At 44.3% G+C, this 18,233-nt stretch overlaps 1 protein-coding gene across 1 annotated transcript in view; it reads left to right on the plus strand.

Moving 5' to 3' along the window:
* Positions 1-9,089: 9,089 nt before the first annotated feature.
* The window catches only part of LOC306965508 (uncharacterized protein), a 492,930-nt gene continuing 483,786 nt past the window's right edge, over positions 9,090-18,233 (plus strand). The window contains exon 1 of the mRNA XM_079559990.1: positions 9,090-9,656. Within this exon, the coding sequence (XP_079416116.1) occupies positions 9,095-9,625 (531 nt within the window). The 5' untranslated portion in view covers positions 9,090-9,094 and the 3' untranslated portion in view covers positions 9,626-9,656. The remainder of the gene's footprint in view (positions 9,657-18,233) is intronic.

Raw genomic sequence — 18,233 nt, forward strand, 5'->3', positions numbered from 1 at the left:
GCCATTTTTGGGCCATTTTTGATATTTTGTATATGGGCCATATTTGGTTTGCCTCTGGTTATTCCGGTTTAAACTATCCTGGAACTGCATTGTCTTTGCCATAAGTGGTCCATATATGTGTTTTCATTAATGGGCCATAGTTGGTCATTTGCATATGGGCCACATTTGGTTAACTGCTGGTTTATCTGGAGATATTGAGGCCACACGTGCCATGTCTTTGCCATAAGTTGTCCATAAACGTTATTCCATTAATGGGCTATGTGTTGTTATGTTTTACATGGCCCACTTCTGGTTTACATCTGTTTCCCGCGGGCCACACCAATGCCACAAGTGCCACACCTTTGCCTGATGTGGGCCACATCGGCTTGCTATCTGGGAGGCGGCTAACGTTGTGTTGGGGCATCAGGACTTATATTTGCTGATTATTGTTGTAAGTTTTCCTGATGAATGAAGAGACCTGCACATGCCTGTGTGTAAGTCTCCCCTGATCGCAGCGTGGGCACGGGTTTCTTTTAGTCTACTCGTCTTCCTCTTCGTTCTCATGACTAAAACAGTGGCACAAACACGGTTTACTTATTTAAAAAAGCTTTTCTTCTTTTCATTCAGTCGCGGTCCCGTTAGTGTGGGGACATGTGAAGGCAGCGGCCTTGAGAGGAGCGAGGACACAGAGCAGGGCCTACGGATGCTAGGACAGCTTATTTTCGCTCGGAGGTGCCTGGTTGTTTGTATTGTGGTGAGTTCAAGTGTTCTTTGTTTTTTTCTGTTGCATTTGTTTCAAGGTTTGGTCTCCTGATGTAAATTTCTGCATTTTCTTTTTCTTTTTTGTAAACATTTGGTTCTCACTTATGTATGTATGTGTTCCCGGGACCAGTGTCTGAAAGAGTGTTCTCATGTGCTGCCGATTTTGTTTCAACAAAAAAGGAGCTGCCTCACTTTGTAACGTGTAGATCAGTTACTTTTCTTGCAAGTGAACAAGTTTTTTATAAACATGTTTCAAAAATATGATTTACTCTAATGCCATATGCAATTGCTGATCCCTTTCATTTATTTTTGTCAATGCAGTGACAGTCTGACCAAAATTAGACACTCAGAGTTCAGGATGAAAGTTTTTTCAAAATAGAATTTTAACATTTTGTTCAGGGCTTAAGGACTATCTCTGTATCTTCCTGTTTACTACACTGCTCACAAAAACTTAGGGCACACTCAAAAAACACAATGTAACTCCAAGTCAGTCAAATTTCTGGGATATCAGACTGTCCAGTGAGGAAGCCACGCTTATTGTGAATCAGTTTCACTTGGTGTTGTGGAAATTAAACAGACAACAGGTGAAAATGAGCGGCAATTAGCAAGATCACTCCAAAAGAGGAATGGTTTTGCAGGTGGTGACCACAGACCATTTCCCTGTCTTCATAATGGGAACGGTATTTTTGGAACACTTTTGCATTTGTCCAGTGTTCTCACCACTAGAGGTATCATGAGGAGCATCTACAACCCACAGAAGTCGCTCAGGGAGTGATGCTCATCCAAAATGGCACGTCCATTCGTGCTGTGGCAAGAAGGTTTGCTGTGTCTCCCAGCGCAGTGTCCAGAGCATGGAGGAGATACCAGGAGACAGGCCAGTGCACCAGGAGACCTGGGGGGGGGGCGACCGAGGTCAACAACCCAGCAGCAGGACCGCTATCTGCTCATTTGTGCACGGAGAAACAGGAGAAGCACTGCCCGAGCCACAAATGTGCATGTTGGTCCTCAAACGGTCAGAAACCGACTCCATGAGGGTGGTATGAGGGCCCGACGTCCACAAGTTGGGCCGGTGCTTACTGCCCAACACCGTGCAGCCCGATTGGCATCTGCCCGAGAACACAGCGATTGGCAGATTGGCCAATGGTGCCCTGTGCTCTTCACGGATGAGAGCAGGTTCACCCTGAGCACATGTGACAGACGCGACAGAGTCTGGAGACGCCCTGGAGAACGTTCTGCTGCTGCAACATCATCCAGCATGACCGGTTTGGTGGTCAGTGATGGTCTGGGGAGGCATTTCATTATTTCATTGGAGGCCGCACAGCCCTCCATGTGCGAGCCAGAGGTTCCCTGACTGGCATTGGGGACCGGGATGAGATCCTCAGACCTATTGTAAGACCATATGCTGGTGCTGTGGGCCCTGGGTTCCTTCTGATGCCTGATAATGCCAGGCCACATGTGGCAAGAGTGTGTCAGCAGGTCCTGCATGATGAAGGTATTGATGTTTTGGACTGGCCTGCCCGTTCCCCAGACTTAAATCCAATAGAGCACATCTGGGACATCATGTCTCGGTCCATCCATCAACGCCACGCCGCACCACAGACTGTCCAGGAGCTGACTGATGCTCTGATCCAGGTCTGGGAGGAGATACCTCAGGAGGACATCCGTGGTCTCATCAGGAGCATGCCCAGGCGTTGTAGGGAGTGCATTCAGGCACGTGGAGGCCACATAGGGTATAATTTTGGATCCAGACCTCCAGGGGCTGAGCATTTGATTACCATTTATCATTCTTATGTTATTTTGTTCTCAACACATTGCCCTACACTATGAATAAAGATTTTCATCCGAAAAATCGAATTGATTGACATCTAGGATGTCTTTTCTGAGTGTGCCCTAAGTTTTTGTGAGCAGTGTATTTATTGTTCACAGGAATTTAAAGTATTTTCTGACGTTAACCTTATTTTTGCACTATAAGACAATTCAGAATCTGTTTAATTTATGGTTGTTGTTTTATTTACAATTATTGTTTTATTTGTATCATTGTGTCTCTTGTGACACAGTTAGATTAGTTTTGCAGCCACTGTAACATTTGCAGAAATACATTGTGATACAGTAAATCTAATCAAAGAGGAATCAAAGAGAATGTGTTGAGTTTACACACAGTGTGTTTGTAGCCATTTCATTTACCCAGCCTGCCCTGTTATGTGGGTTGATTTGATTGTTATTGCGTTTTTGTTTTGGTCAGGTCATGTCAAATGAAAGAAATACATGATTAATGTAACTGTATTGGGTTAAATTCTTCATGTAGATATTCATATTAAATCAGGCTCTTGTGAAGCAAAATCTAATCTAATCGATTTTGGAAATCTGAATCGATACCCAGCCCTAATAATGAACCCCGACTCCAACTGACCTTTCATATTTAAAGACAAAAACGTAGAATCCAGAGCCGTGTGTGCAACTTTGGTCACAGCTACATTACACCATGTATGTCTTTGTGTGTCTTATCATTCTCAAAACAATTGGCTAACGTGACTTCTGTCTCTAATCAGTTCACCAGGTTATTGCTCCAATACTGTGGGCCTTGTGCACACCCTGGACTTATATCATGCACGGAGTGATAACATCTCATCCGCAACCCTGCCCCAGCAGTGGCACAAAGCCAGCGGCCAAAAAATTGCTGGACAACCTGTGAGTGGTGTGGTGGTAGCCAAGGCCAAAGTCAACCGCCAGAGGAAACCAATTATGTCCAGTTATATCCACAATAAGTATGTTTTCAATACACCACCAATCACACTGTCCTGAATGTATTCAGAGCCGGTGCTGGCCCTTCTGGGGCCCTAAGCAAAAATCCACACGGGTAGCGTCCCATGGCTATTCGACGAAGAGAGAATCCATTTATGGTCAAAACAGTTCCACTGTTCCAGGGCAGAAGCAGAACATACAGACCTCAATTCAGGCCCTGCCCCCTGTGTGAGGACCACTGACCACTAAACCACTGTGAGACTGGTATTTAGGACTACTACTAGTCTATTTCCCTTTTTAAAATAGTAAATGGCAAATGGTCCCATTCTCTCACCTCTGGTCCCTGACCCACAGATTGGGAACCGTTGATTTAAAACTAATTGAAACCTGCTCCTGACGGTTGTTTCTGTCTTACCGCTGAGAATTTGCCTGTGAGTAGCCCAACCCGTTTTAGACTGTGCATATTCAGAGAACCAGAGTTACTGTAAGTTACTGTGCTCATGAGAACCATGTGGATTCAACTCAACAAAAAGGCCACGGAGAACGGCTTTTTACTCTCGTCAACTCGCCAAACTACTGTCCTGATACTCCAGACTCACCAGACACAATAAGAAGAGAGTTTAAATGAGAGTGAGGCCCAGAGTTGCAGCCCAGAGTCCAGAGAAAACATGAGAGCAGCGCCCGGACACGGGTGACATGATGCAGCCGCGGAGGAGCCGCGCATGAGGCGAAGCACCGGGAGACAGACGGCCGAGCGGGACACGAGCGAAGAAGCACTCGCGCTTTGGAAGAGACGGGGAAGCGGTCGGTCTCTCCTGCTCATTCACTTGCAGACTGCTCCGTTTTGGTGTTATATGTGGCGAAGTAGGCGGAGAGTGAGTGCGCGCTGGAAGAGCCTGTCCCCGTAACAATGCGTTGATTATCCAGTGAAACAACACCGTAGTTTGACTGAGGTGCGGGGCCCTTGCGGCTGCGGGGGCCCTACGCACCTTGCGTAGTTTGCGTATAGGAAGAACCGGCTCTGAATGTATTCCTGTGTACTGTGTGTACATTAGTGTGTACACAAGTTTGCACAGAAAATGATGTTTTACAACTCTACATAAGTGGGACCTTGGATTATCGTTTTTAGCTCTAAAAAGTGCATTTTCGTAGTGAAAAAGCTAGCGGAGATACCACTTGGAGATTAGCATGGTAACTAGCCCCCATACACAATGAATGGCACTCACCATGCTACACACACGTGGGACACAGGGTTTCCCAGCTCGTGTGGGTTCACAGCCTTTGGGACTCTCAGTATCTTAAATTTAATAAAACAAATTGTCATTAATCTGTGTATTGCAATATTTTGCTAAGTTCGAGTTGTTTTTTTGATTGCCTATCAACGTGTATTTTCATCAGAAAAAGATGCTACTGACACGTTAGCTTCCCCGGAGCAAGTACAAGGTCTCAATAAAAAAATGTGGGACTTTTGTGTCGGACCACGACACAGGACCGGGAAAAGAGTGCAACCCCTAAAATTACCATCCAGCAGTTCAGGACCCCCACCTTATAAAGGGTTTAGTGCATATAAGAAAAGCAATAAACACAACTTTAAAAATGTGGTTCAATTAAACATATCCAATCATGCAAAGAGCCGCACTCTGATTGGCCAAGAGCCACATGCGGCTCGTTGGCCACCAGGCCAGCTCGGAGACATAGTCCCGCCAGTGTGTCCTGGGTCTTCCACGAAGCCTTGTCCCACTAGGACATGCCTGGAACACCTCCCGCGGGAGGCGACCAGGAGGCATCCGGAACAGATGCCCGAGCCACCTCAGCTGGCTCCTTTCGACGTGAAGGAGCAGCGACTCTACTCCGAACTCCTCTCGGGTAACTGAGCTCCTCACCCGATTTCGAAGGGTGTGACGAGCCACCCCGCGACGGAAACTCATTTAGGCCGCTTGTATTCACGATCTTGTCCTTTGTCATTACCCAAATCTCATGACCATAGGTGAGGGTGGGAACGTAGATCGATCGGTAAATCGAGAGCTTTGCCCCCCGACTCAGCTCCCTCTTCACCACGACAGACCGATACAGCGACCGCATCACTGCTGACGCCGCACCGATCCGTCTATCGATCTCAAGCTCCATCCATCCCCCACTCGTGAACAAGACCCCGAGATACTTGAACTCCTCCACTTGAAGTATGGACTCCCCACCGACCCGTAGAGGGGAAGCCACCTTTTTCCAGTGGAGAACCATGGCCTCAGATTTGGAGGTGCTGATCCTCATCCCGGCCGCTACACACTCTGCTGCAAACCGCCCCAGTGCGTGCTGAAGGTCCTGGTTTGTTGAAGCCAACAGAACAACATCATCTGCAAACAGCAGAGATGAGATCCTGAGGCTCCCAAACCGGACACCCTCCGGCCCCTGGCTGCGCCTGGAAATTCTGTCCATAAAAGTAATGAACAGAACCGGTGACAAAGGGCGGCCCTGGCGGAGACCAACACGCACCAGGAAAAGGTCTGACTTATTGCCGGCAATGCGAACCAAGCTCCTGCTGCGGTCATACAGGGAACGGACAGCCCTTAGCAGAGGGCCCCGGACCCCATACTCCCAGAGCAGTGCACCACGAGGGACACGGTCGAACGCTTTCTCCAGATCCACAAAACACATGTGGACTGGTTGGGCGAACTCCCACGAACCCTCGAGCACCCGATGAAGGGTATAGAGCTGGTCCAGTGTGCCACGACCAGGACGAAAACCACATTGTTCCTCCTGGATCCAAGTATCAACTATCCATCAGATGATATATATGGATATCTTCTCAACCTTTATTTCTGACAGGGACAAAGAGACCACAAAGGCCAAAAGCCCTGCATTTCCTCAAGTGTGGCCTTTTATAAGTGTGGCTGCAGCAGGACCAGAAACAAGCAGCCAACCAGAATCGAGCATGAAACTAATCCTCCAACTCCAGGCCAATGGCCGCTGGCTGCTCTGCTTTATGACCACGACCCTGGGGGCCGCCATTGCTCCGCGATTGCTGTAGTACCTCCATATCGCCACTAGGCCTCCATTGAAAAGCATTGGAGTTTAGACACCCTAAGTACGAGATTTCAAAAAATCATATTACGAAAACCAGCCTGGTTTCATATATTGTGATTAACCCAGCGTTATCTCAGGAGGAATATCTAGCCTAGTCTAGTGTTGAAAAAATTGAAACCAGGCGTTAAAGTTGTTTTTAAATGCTTTATTTAGTGTTTGTCTTTGTCTGTTTTTCAGCCGGCTCTTTGTACTGATTTGTTGGCAAAAGACCCTTTCAGTACTCCAGAGGTACATGTGTCTGCGAAATAGAATCAATCTTACTTTTGGGGTGTCTTTGAGCTGTTTCATTCAACAGAAAGAAAAGAAAATAATTCATTTATTTTTGTGACTGTACAGTTGCCTTCACTGCAACGTCATGGTGCAGTGCTTCTATGTTTGAAAGAGCGTGGTGGAGTATACCTTTACATATTTGACGTTTACTCTTACACTGTAATAAGTGTTTCCTTGAATAAAAGCAATAAAATTGAGTTAAGTGGTTGCATTTGCCTTTTTGCTTTCACACAACTTATTTTCTGACCTCTTCAGGGTGCTAGTTTTGTTCCGGGTATTTGGACGCAATTGGACACAGGGGGGCGCCCTTCCAAACTTCTCAGTGTAAATGTGAATTGACTTTCTTGAGTTAGAGTTTAGGTCAGACACCATGAGTGACAGTAACATGACGCTAAATAGAATGTGCTCTTTGTTTCCAGTAGAAAGTCAGAGGCCTCATTGCTCTTCAGTCACAGACTGAGAAGTGAAGAAGGAAGTCATGGAGCTTCTGCTTAAGACTGAACTGCAGACTTCTGCTGGATATAAGAGTTATATCATATTCTGAAACGTAAATATGTAGTATAATATGTTGAAAAGTATTATTACAACTATAAAAAGGTACATGTGAATAGTAAAATCTGAATATGCTGTATAATAATTAAAATATTAAATTGATTACTAAAAAAAACAAACCTTAGCCATTTGTATCTGCTGTAAAGTCATGTTTGTCCCGGGTCCTCTGAGTCATGGTGGGTCCTGGTGGACCATGACAGATGTGGACAGGACTGTGGTAGATCTACTTTTACTTTGGAGAAAATAGTTACTATAGTACCTGTTGAAGGAATGAACCTAATGAGCTTCTGTCCACATCAGTCCTGCTGCACCACGACTCAGAGGAACTGGGACAAACATGACTCTACAGCAGATACAAATGACATGCGTTGGTTTTAATAACAATCTAATTTAATCACAAACAAGGTTTATCACAGTACGTAAGAAGGAATACTTAAATGTCTATCTTATTCTTGCATGCAGCAGAGATCTGCACTTGTGTCTAAAGCTTCACTTCGCAGTGAGTGACTGAAGAGCAAAGAGACCTCAGACTTTTAACTGGAAACAAAGAGCACATTGTATTTAGCATCATGTTACTGTCACTCATGGTGTCTGACCTAAAGTCTAATTCTGAAGAAAGTCAATTCACATTTACACTGAGAAGGTTGGAAGGGCGCCCCCTTGTGTCCAATTGCGTCCAAATGCCCGGACCAAAACTAGCACCCTAAAGAGGTTGAAAAATAAGTTGTGTGAAAGCAAAAAGGCAAATGCAACCACTTAACTCAATTTTATTGCTTTTATTCAAGGAAACACTTATTACAGTGTACTCCTACCTACTCTGTGGCCAGCTGCGCAGAAAGTGAATACAAGTTAATTATTTTCACTCTACATGTGTTTATAAGTGGATAAACCTCACAGTGAGCTCTTTTCTATTGATAAACTCAGAGTAAATGCACATAAAGCTGAGAACACAAACTAGGAATTTTTCGCGGTGCAGACATGCAACTTAAAACATAAAGCACTGAATATAGATAAAAATAAGCTATACAACTTTAAATTATTAGGCTATTGGGGGCATGCATAAGAATATTGAAATACATAAGATAAAAAATAAAACGTGACATATGGTAAGACGACAACAATTTGACATAGAACAACAGTGGGACTGTATTTACAGATGTGTAGATGTATAAAGTGATAAAGAGTGTGGACACACCACATAGTGCAACAGAGCAGATTACATCTATGAGTCTGTAAGTGGGTGTAAGTTATGGGTCTTGTTTTTCGTTCATGAGTCTGATGGCAGAGGTGAAAAAACTGTTGAAGTGGCGCAATCTATGGGTCTGGATGGACTGTAGCCTCCTGCCTGAGGAGAGAGGGGTGAATAGTCCATGTCCAGGGTGAGAAGGGTCAGCGGTGATCCGACCCACGCGCTTCCGGTCCTGGAGGTGAACAGGTCCTGGAGAGATGGGAGCGCACAGCCAATCGCCTTCTCAGCAGCAGCACAATGCGCTGTAGTCGGTGCTTGTGCCGGTCTGTAGCGCCGGAGTACCACACGGTGATGGAAGAGGTGAGGATGGACCACACAGTGATGGAGGAGGTGAGGATGGACCACATGGTGATGGAGGAGAGGATGGACCACACAGTGATGGAGGAGGTGAGGATGGACCACATGGTGATGGAGGTGAGGATGGACCACACAGTGATGGAGGAGGTGAGGATGAACCACATGGTGATGGAGGTGAGGATGGACCACATGGTGATGGAGGTGAGGATGAACCACACGGTGATGGAGGAGAGGATGGACCACACAGTGATGGAGGTGAGGATGGACCACATGGTGATGGGGGAGGTGAGGATGGACCACACAGTGAAGGAGGAGGTGAGGATGGACCACATGGTGATGGAGGTGAGGATGGACCACACAGTGAAGGAGGAGGTGAGGATGGACCACATGGTGATGGAGGTGAGGATGGACCACACAGTGATGGAGGAGGTGAGGATGGACCACACGGTGATGGAGGAGGTGAGGATGGACTACACAGTGATGGAGGAGGTGAGGATGGACTACACAGTGATGGAGGAGGTGAGGATGGACCACACAGTGATGGAGGAGGTGAGGATGGACCACATGGTGATGGAGGTGAGGATGGACCACACAGTGATGGAGGAGGTGAGGATGGACCACACGTTGATGGAGGTGAGGATGGACCACACGGTGATGGAGGAGGTGAGGATGGACTCGATGATGGCCGTGTAGAACTGCACCAGCATCTTGGTAGGCAGCTTAAGTTTCCTCAGCTGTCTCAGGAAGAACATCCTCTCCATATTAGCAAAGATATGTCACTGTTTGTGAGTGTGGAAAACATGTGCGCATCTGGATTGGTCAAAAGCTCCATGTCTGGGTTTGTTAGCTCGGGTTCGACGATCAAATCCAGGATATAATAAGAAAAGGAGGTGGCCATCAGCCCGAGATGGAGGAGAGAAGTAGCTGAAGAGTCGAACACAGTAAGTTCCGCTAAACTCTGAGGTTGAAAACAACAATGTTGTGCTGTTTGGCGTAGTTTTTGTGGGGCTCGCTGTGGCCATGAAATGAGTTGTTTGTACCGCGGTTATGACAGAGAAATGAAATGGGAGGAGCGACGGTGTTTTTCACTCTGTCATTGACCACTGCATTCTGCATGTCATTTTTTTTGGAAAAAATCAACCTCAAAACTCAAACATGTTGGATTTCATCCAACTGGACTGCGATCACATCTTTCTAATGCCACATTACACGATTATTATAGTAAAATCTGGGGGGGGGGAAAAATCACAGACAGTTTGAGTTTTTGAAAATAAGATAATCTGACAAGTGTGAGCTTCAGGACAGTGGTTATGATAATGCACCGTTGCCTTCTGTTTCCTCTGAATCTCAGGAGCTTGTGTCTGCAGGTGTTGTAGCTAATCAGTATTCAGTGCAGCTCGGGTCTGTTCCGCTGCAGCATTGTGCGGTCCCCTGAGGAACCTTGACCCACCTCTGGATCCCGTCATTCAGTCTGTGCTGAGGCCAAGCGACTTTGCGGGCTCGGCCGTCAACACACTTCACCTGGAATTACCTGTATTTGAACAAAACCAACCCCAGATAGCAAGCCGATGTGGCCCACATCAGGCAAAGATGTGGCACTTGTGGCATTGGTGTGGCCCGCGGGAAACAGATGTAAACCAGAAGTGGGCCATGTAAAACATAACAACACATGGCCCATTAATGGAATAACGTTTATGGGCCACTTATGGCAAAGACATGGCACGTGTGGCCTCAATATCTCCAGATAAACCAACAGCTAACCAAATGTGGCCCACATTCAAATGACCAACTATGGCCCATTAATGAAAACACATATATGGGCCACTTATGGCAAAGACATGGCAGTTCAAGGATAGTTTAAACCGGAATAACCAGAGGCAAACCAAATATGGCCCATATACAAAATATCAAAAATGGCCCAAAAATGGCAAAACATCTGTGGGCCATCAGTGGGCCATGTCTGGACCACCTTTGAATAATCTGGTTTACTACTGGCTAAGAGTTGGGCCTGTTCTGGGTTTATTGTGGGCCAGATGTGGTAACCGGATATGGACCACGTTATGGCCGATAATCCACGCGGTATGTGAGCCAAACGTGAGCCAAAAGTGAGATATGTAGGCCAGACGTGGGCCAAAAAATGTGTCCACGTGTGGTACTCCACTGGGCCAAATGACGACCACATGTGTACCATCAGTGGGCCATGTCTGGACCACCTTTGAATAATCTGGTATACTACTGGCTAAGAGTTGGACCTGTTCTGGGTTTATTGTGGGCCAGATGTGGTAACCGGATGTGGACCGCGTTATGGCTGATAATCCACGCGGTATGTGGGCCAAGTCAACGTGTCTGATGTGGGCCACATCTGGGCCATACCAATTTTGCTATCTGGGACAGCAGTGGTAACCACTAGTTCAGTCATCTTTGTCGTCTTTTTAGCCAGAAGAACTTTCTCATGCTTCACCAGGAAAGCCCCCTGAATAGTTGCTGAGATCTGCAAAGGGATAGAGAGATGATTAATAAGTCACTTATTTGACAGAAAAATGCAGGCACTGTAGTCAGTTATATGCACTTTATTAGTTTTATAAGTAATAGACCCTTTTGTGGCCCGATCAGTATGGGTGGTTAGCATGGCACCTATACTTTCCATCATGGTGGCTTCTATAACTCCAGGATAAATTTTTTTAATCGGTTTTCTGGTGAGCGGGTTCAGCAGTGAACATACTCATACTCCAAAAACATTTGGTCCTGGAGCAACATAGAGGCCACAGTGATGGACAGTAAAGCCACCTTGCTAACCACTCAGTTACTGACTGAGTCACTGCGTGGTTAAGGCGAGACACTGCATGTGAATAGGGAAAAAATGTATATTTACAGATATCAATTTGAAACTTTTGCTGTAGATCACTGGCATAAATGTGAGAAAAAAATGCATTGCCAGTTTTCGGTCATTTTATCTTTTCACATTAGAACAAGGTGTTTTATGCCTAAAAATGCCCCAAATTTCCCATCTTTTCGGCGACGAAATCTGAATAATGGATAGAGCTACATTCAAATTTATGGTTTCATTTTATTGATGAATGAGTTACCAAGGCTTTTTCAGAGGGGATTTTGGATTTCTTGTTTAGTTTTAAAATAAGCTGTTTTTTAGTGGAAAAATGTGTAAAAATGTAATTATCGCCTTATTTTTTGACATTCAAAACTCAGTAAATGGGGCTAGGGATTAAATAATTGAAATAATCCCTCTGAAAAAATCTTCCAAATCTTGTTCAGTCCAATGCTGGAAAATTTGAAGTCTTTAGGTCCGACTGACGTGGACAAAGTGTCGCCACAATGACAGAAAAATGTGTTTTGAGAAAAAGGCCCTTGAAATTGTGTTCTCCCATATAAGTCTATGGGCAAACATTGAATCAGCACAAAATTTAAACAAGTTATTGTGAAGATTAGGCATATTTTCTGTTTCCGGGTGAAAGCTTATATGTTCAGAGACCAATTTGGCCCAAAACCTGAAAACTGAAAAAAAATAGTTTTGCCTGTAGTGTCTCCCCTTAAGGTTGAGGTCAAATACATACATAATCAAATGTTTTGTGTTTTTTTCCACATAAAAAGTTCCATAATTCACCTTTAAGTCGTCAACACAATACAATTGAGAAACCACTGTACTATAGGCAGCAGAGAGCACCTTTGCAGGGGCCTTAAGCTACATACATCCTCATCCATTTTCAATCACACCAAAGACTCAAGTGTAACCTGAACTAAATGAGATTATCAAAGGAAAGGAAACATCTACTGGACAGCAGAAACACGCTCACATTCCTCCTGGCCTACTGAACATGCAAACTGAAGGGCCTCAGTTGGCCCGGGATTTGAACTCAGAACCATCTTGCTGTGAGGCAAGAGTACAATACAATATAATGTCAAAGTGAAAAAATAATAAACCAGACTTTTTTGCACATTTATAAAAAATAAAACCCCAAAATATATTTACATAAGCATTCACATCGTTTGCTATGGCACTAAAAACTGAGCTCAGGTACATCCAGTTTCCACTGATCATCCTTCAGATGATTCTATAACTCTCCTGTGTCCACCTGTGCTAAATTAAATGTCAGGCATAAAAGTGATATGAGATGCTGTAACACTTGAAGATTTGACTCAGTGGGAGGAGATAATAAATAAAACTGGGCCAAGAACTGAACCTTTGGGAACTCCACAGATTTTATCTGATTATTCATTCTTTAAACCTGCTAGGTTATCCTGTTTTGCATCTCAATATTCCATGCCGTTTGTTATATTGATTTTGATCATTAAACCTCCATAAACCACTTTGCTTTGGTAATGTCTGTGTTTATTATTTCAGACTAAGGGTCAATGTGAATGGTTAAACAATTCACATCCTTCAGATAAATCTGTAGTTTAGCCTTCTTATTCTTTCTTTCATATTGTTTGCTTTCATTTGGTGCCCCAAATCAACCTTAAAGGGTAATCTACCAACCTATTCATTAATTCATTAATAAACAAATGAATTGATTAATAAATCCTCATATACTACAGCTGTAACATAACAAAATGTGGAAAAAGTGATGTGCATGAATACTTTCCACATGCACTGTATTTGTGAATATACAGTGCCTCTCGTTAGTATTCATACACCTTGAACTTTTGCACATTTTGTCATGTTTACAACCCTAAACATAAAGATTTTACTTTGATTTTTTTTACTTAACGTTCACACACAAGTAACAGACAACTGTGAAGTGAAAGCGAAATGATACATGATTCTGTTATTTTTCAGTCTTGCATAAGTATTCATACAGCATGCATGAATACTTTGTGGAACCCCCTTTAGGTGCAATAACAGCACAAATCTTTTGGGTTTGACTCTACAAGGTTTGCACATGTAGAGACTGACATTTTAGCCCATTCATCTTTAAAAAAAACAACTCCAGCTCTGTCACATTAGAAGGAGAGCGTTTGTGAACAGCAGTTTTCAGACCTTTCCACAGATTTTCAATAGGATTTAGGTCAGGACTTTGACTGGGCCATTCTAACACATTAATATGTTTTTATTGAACCATTCCATTGTAGATTTATCTTTGTGTTTAGGGTCATTGTCCTGCTGGAAGGTAAATCTCCGCCCCAGCCTCAGTTCTCTTGCTGACTCCAGCAGGTTTTCCTCCAAAATTTCTCTGTATTTGGCTCCATCCATCTTCCCAACTATTCTTACAGTCTCCCCAGTCCCCACTGAGGAAAAGCAGCCCCACATCATGACGATGAGCAGTGTCAGATTTGCTCCATACATAACGTTTTGCATTTGGGCCAAAAAGTTAAATTTTTCTCTCATCTGACCAAACCACATGGAGCTGTGTCCTCCATATGACTTCTAGCAAACTTCAAACGGGATTTTTTAGGGCCTCCTTTCAATAATGGCTTTCTTCTTCCACTCGTCCATGAAGGCCAGATTTGTGAAGAATACGACTTATAGTTGTCCCATGTACAGTTTCCCCCAGCTCAGCAGCAGCACTTCGCAGTTCCTCCAGAGTTATCATGGGGCACTTGGTTGCCTTTCTGACCAGTGTTCTCCTTGTTCACTCTGATATTTTAGATGGGTGACCGTGTCTTGGTAAGTCTGCAGTGGTGCTATACTCTTTCCATTTCCGAACAATGGATTGAACAGTGCTCCGGGAGATGTTCAAATCTTGGGAAATCTTTGTATAACTTAAGGCTGCTTTAAACTTCTCCACAGCTTTATCCCTGACCTCTCTGGTGCTCCTTGACCTTCATTATGCTGTTCAGTGACCAACACACTCCGACCACAGCTCTGAGGGGCTGAAAGAACAGCTGAAATTATACTGAGAGTAGATTACACACAGGTGGCCTCTATTTAACCGTTAGGCCAAGGTGTGAACATTCTGGAGTCATTAGAAATGTTTTAAAGGCAATTTAATGCACTCAGAAAATACTGTATGAATACTTATGCACGTCCCACTTTTCACTTTTCTATTTTTTGAAAATTAACAGAATCATGTATCATTTTGCTTTCACTTCACAGTTGTCTGTTACTTGTGTGTGAACGTTCAGTAAAAAAATCAAAATAAAATCTTTATGTTTAGGGTTGTAAACATGACAAAATGTGCAAAAGTTCAAGGTGTATGAATACTAACGAGAGGCACTGTATGTACAGAAGGATGGTGGACAAAAACAAAACAATGAAGACTTCCCTAAACCGGAGGGTTCCCCCTTGCCAAGGACTTCTTCTTACGCCCCCAGAGCCTCGCACATCGGAAGAATAGCACTGAGTGCAAGTCATGTGGCTGTTTCTATGGCAACACTCTGGGAACTGCTCCTGCACATTTGTTTTGGAGGTGTGTCGTGAAGAAGCTGGCAGACTTATAAACCTTCTGTGATTTTGCCCACAGCCATCAATCATTTAACAGCTTAGCAACACAAAAGTAGACTCAACTTTATTCAGTAAAAGGATTCAGAAGAAAGCGAAGGGAGACTAGCTTTTATTTCATTTATTTATTTATGCTACTGCTACAGTTCCATATGTGCAGAGCACTTCACTCTCAAAATGCAGGGACAAGTTACTCCTCGAGTCTCTAAGGGCACAGCAGGAGGTAGAGCCTTTAGCTACCAAGCTCTGGGTTCATGCAATCAACTTCCAGCTCCTATTAAAGAAGCAGGAACAGTCTCTACAGTTAATGGTACTACACACTATTGGCCAAAGCCAGTGAAATCAAGTTTAGGCCATATGAGTGGGCTGGGAGTTTGTGGGCTGCCTGTGTAAACCGAGGCCGGGGGATGGGGGTAAAGGCAGAGTGTGGAAGGGAAGATGAGGGGAGGCAAAGTGTCAGGGAGGGCATGTACGAGTGTCCAGGAAAGGCAGGAGGTTTGAAAGCTGGATTAGATTTACGTTAAGAGTCGGAGGAAGGTGGCAAAGCTTTTCCTCAGTCACCACAGCATGTGACTGAAGCGACTCGGGCGACTAATTGTAACTGTTTCAATTGACCAACTAGAAGTGCGTAGCACATCTCGACACCTTTGGTCTGAACATAGCACAAGGTTAAAAGTGTTCCTCTTTGAATCAGTTTATGGTCCGCTTGGTACAGTGCTAACCCACAGCCTAAGCAAAGCTGCTCTAGGAGCAACAGCACGAAGTACGATACACTGAGCCCTCGAGGCAGCTCGTGTGGTGATATTGGACTTTACAAAACAACTTGATTTATTTTTGCTCACCACAAACATAACTGTTGTGCTTTTCTTCATTCATGTGTGTGAGAAATCCTGCATACTCTTCTTTTCAAAAGCTTGAAATAAATTGTTCCACTGGTCTCCGCCAAACGAATGGGAGCTTTCTTCTGGAAATGGAATTTAACACAGAAATCCCTTCACAACAAAGTATATCCTGCTAAGAAACACTTTGTGAAGTGGGCTTCCCACCAAACGCATGTTCACATAAACAGCTAAGCCAAGTGTGTGCTACGTCTGTGCTGGTGTGGGAGACACACCAGCATCACATTTTGGAAGAGATCAACCATAATGGTGGAGTTACTCATTACTGAGCTCATGTTTGGAACTTTTAATTCTGTTTTGAGGGGTTTTTGTTGGTCATAAACCTTTGGACATTTCCAAAAAATGCTGAGTGCCTTAGATGGTGAATGCAGTCAACTCTCTTGATTGCAGCATCGGTGTTGCTACAGGATTAGTATTGACAGCTCCTTTGGTCCAGAGAGCGGAGCTTGGCCTGGGCTGGCCTGAGATTGATTCCTGGAAGCGGCCCAATGTCCATCTACTTCAGTGACCCATAAATGAAGACTGCAGCTCACTTTAAAGTGCATAATTGAGGCTTCTTAATCTGATTTGGGGTTGTTGTTTTATGTTGTTTACTAAAAAAATGCGTCTGCGTCTAGAAAGGACTACAGCAACTTATTGAATTAGTTTGAATCCTAAGAGTTTCAATAAGAACGGTTGAATTTTTTGGTCAAGAAATCCATGTTTGATGAAAATCAGTTGTTCAAATGAATCCGCATGATAACGTTCTCCATATTCATCCCGTTCCACTCTGCCCCGGCCTCCGCAGCAAATGCATAGCTATTTTAACTCTTTGGTCAACGTCTCTTCTCTCCAACAAAAATATGGATCAACTCTATTTTCTGCTCCGTAAGCGCCGGCCAGATCAAGCTCCACAGTTCAGATCGCACCACACAGTGAAGGCAACAACATACAGATTTTCAAAGTAAATGCCCTCTGAACCGACTTTATTTTCACGAAAATGTCACTATTTCACACAAAATAACTTTGATATTTCCCTCTGTGAAGTTTGTCATCACAAAAACAATCACATGACCCAATTAAGCTTATGTTGCTTTCATTCACATAACTGATAGTTATGTGATAGTGAAAGAGAATTGTCTGCTTCAGACAATCTCCTCTGTAACCGGAGTTTATAGCTCGTTTGTCCTTAAATAGTTGTTTATTATTTTATGAGGAGTTTCATTTCTCAAACTCGTTGCTTTGTGCGTGGTCACTTAGTTCGAGCTCCTTGTCGAGCTGCGGGGACGACCAGGACTGAAGAGGAGGTATTGGGCGTTGATGTCGCTGCCGTTCGGAGGCAGCCAGGAGCAGAGGGGAGCGAACAGGCGGAAGATGTGGAATCCTGCAGGATTAGTGACAGTTTCCATTGTGGATGCAAGTCATGTGACGCAGTTCTTAGCCTCTCTGAACACACGACTGATACAGCACGGCCTGGTTGCATCAGTTGCATCTCAGTGAGAGTATCTGGCATGGCAGTCTGCACTCCCTGAATATAACGTTACAGTTTTTCAATTGATGGATTGGGAGGAACTAAATGTCTTTCCCGATGTAGATTTAAAGTAATGTTTCGATAACTGCAACTGAATGGGGGTTGCCTAAATGCAATGAATGTACATGACCTACAATATGTACTGTATGTGTGTCTCCAGATCTGAGGGAAATATGCTGAAAATGTAAAGTTTGTCTGATGACATGTTTTCTTTGTACTCTCGATCAGTGGTGTCAAACTCATTTGGAGCAGGGGCCGAAAAAGTAGACGTACACTAAATATCAATGTAAATACATTGGTGTTTTGTGTCTTCAGGTCGGTGGGGAGTCCTGGCCTTAACCCGGAGGATCCTGCCACCCACATCATCTTCTGGGAAGATCACGGACATGGCCCGGTTGATCACATGATTGAGAGGACCACCTTTAGGGAGAAGATGCGCTCATCAATCGATGACCAGCCAACCACCCCTGTCCGGAGATTATATGATGCTGCGGTATC

This window comes from Gobius niger (genome assembly GCF_951799975.1).
Source record: "Gobius niger genome assembly, chromosome: 7".
Lineage (NCBI taxonomy): Eukaryota > Metazoa > Chordata > Actinopteri > Gobiiformes > Gobiidae > Gobius > Gobius niger.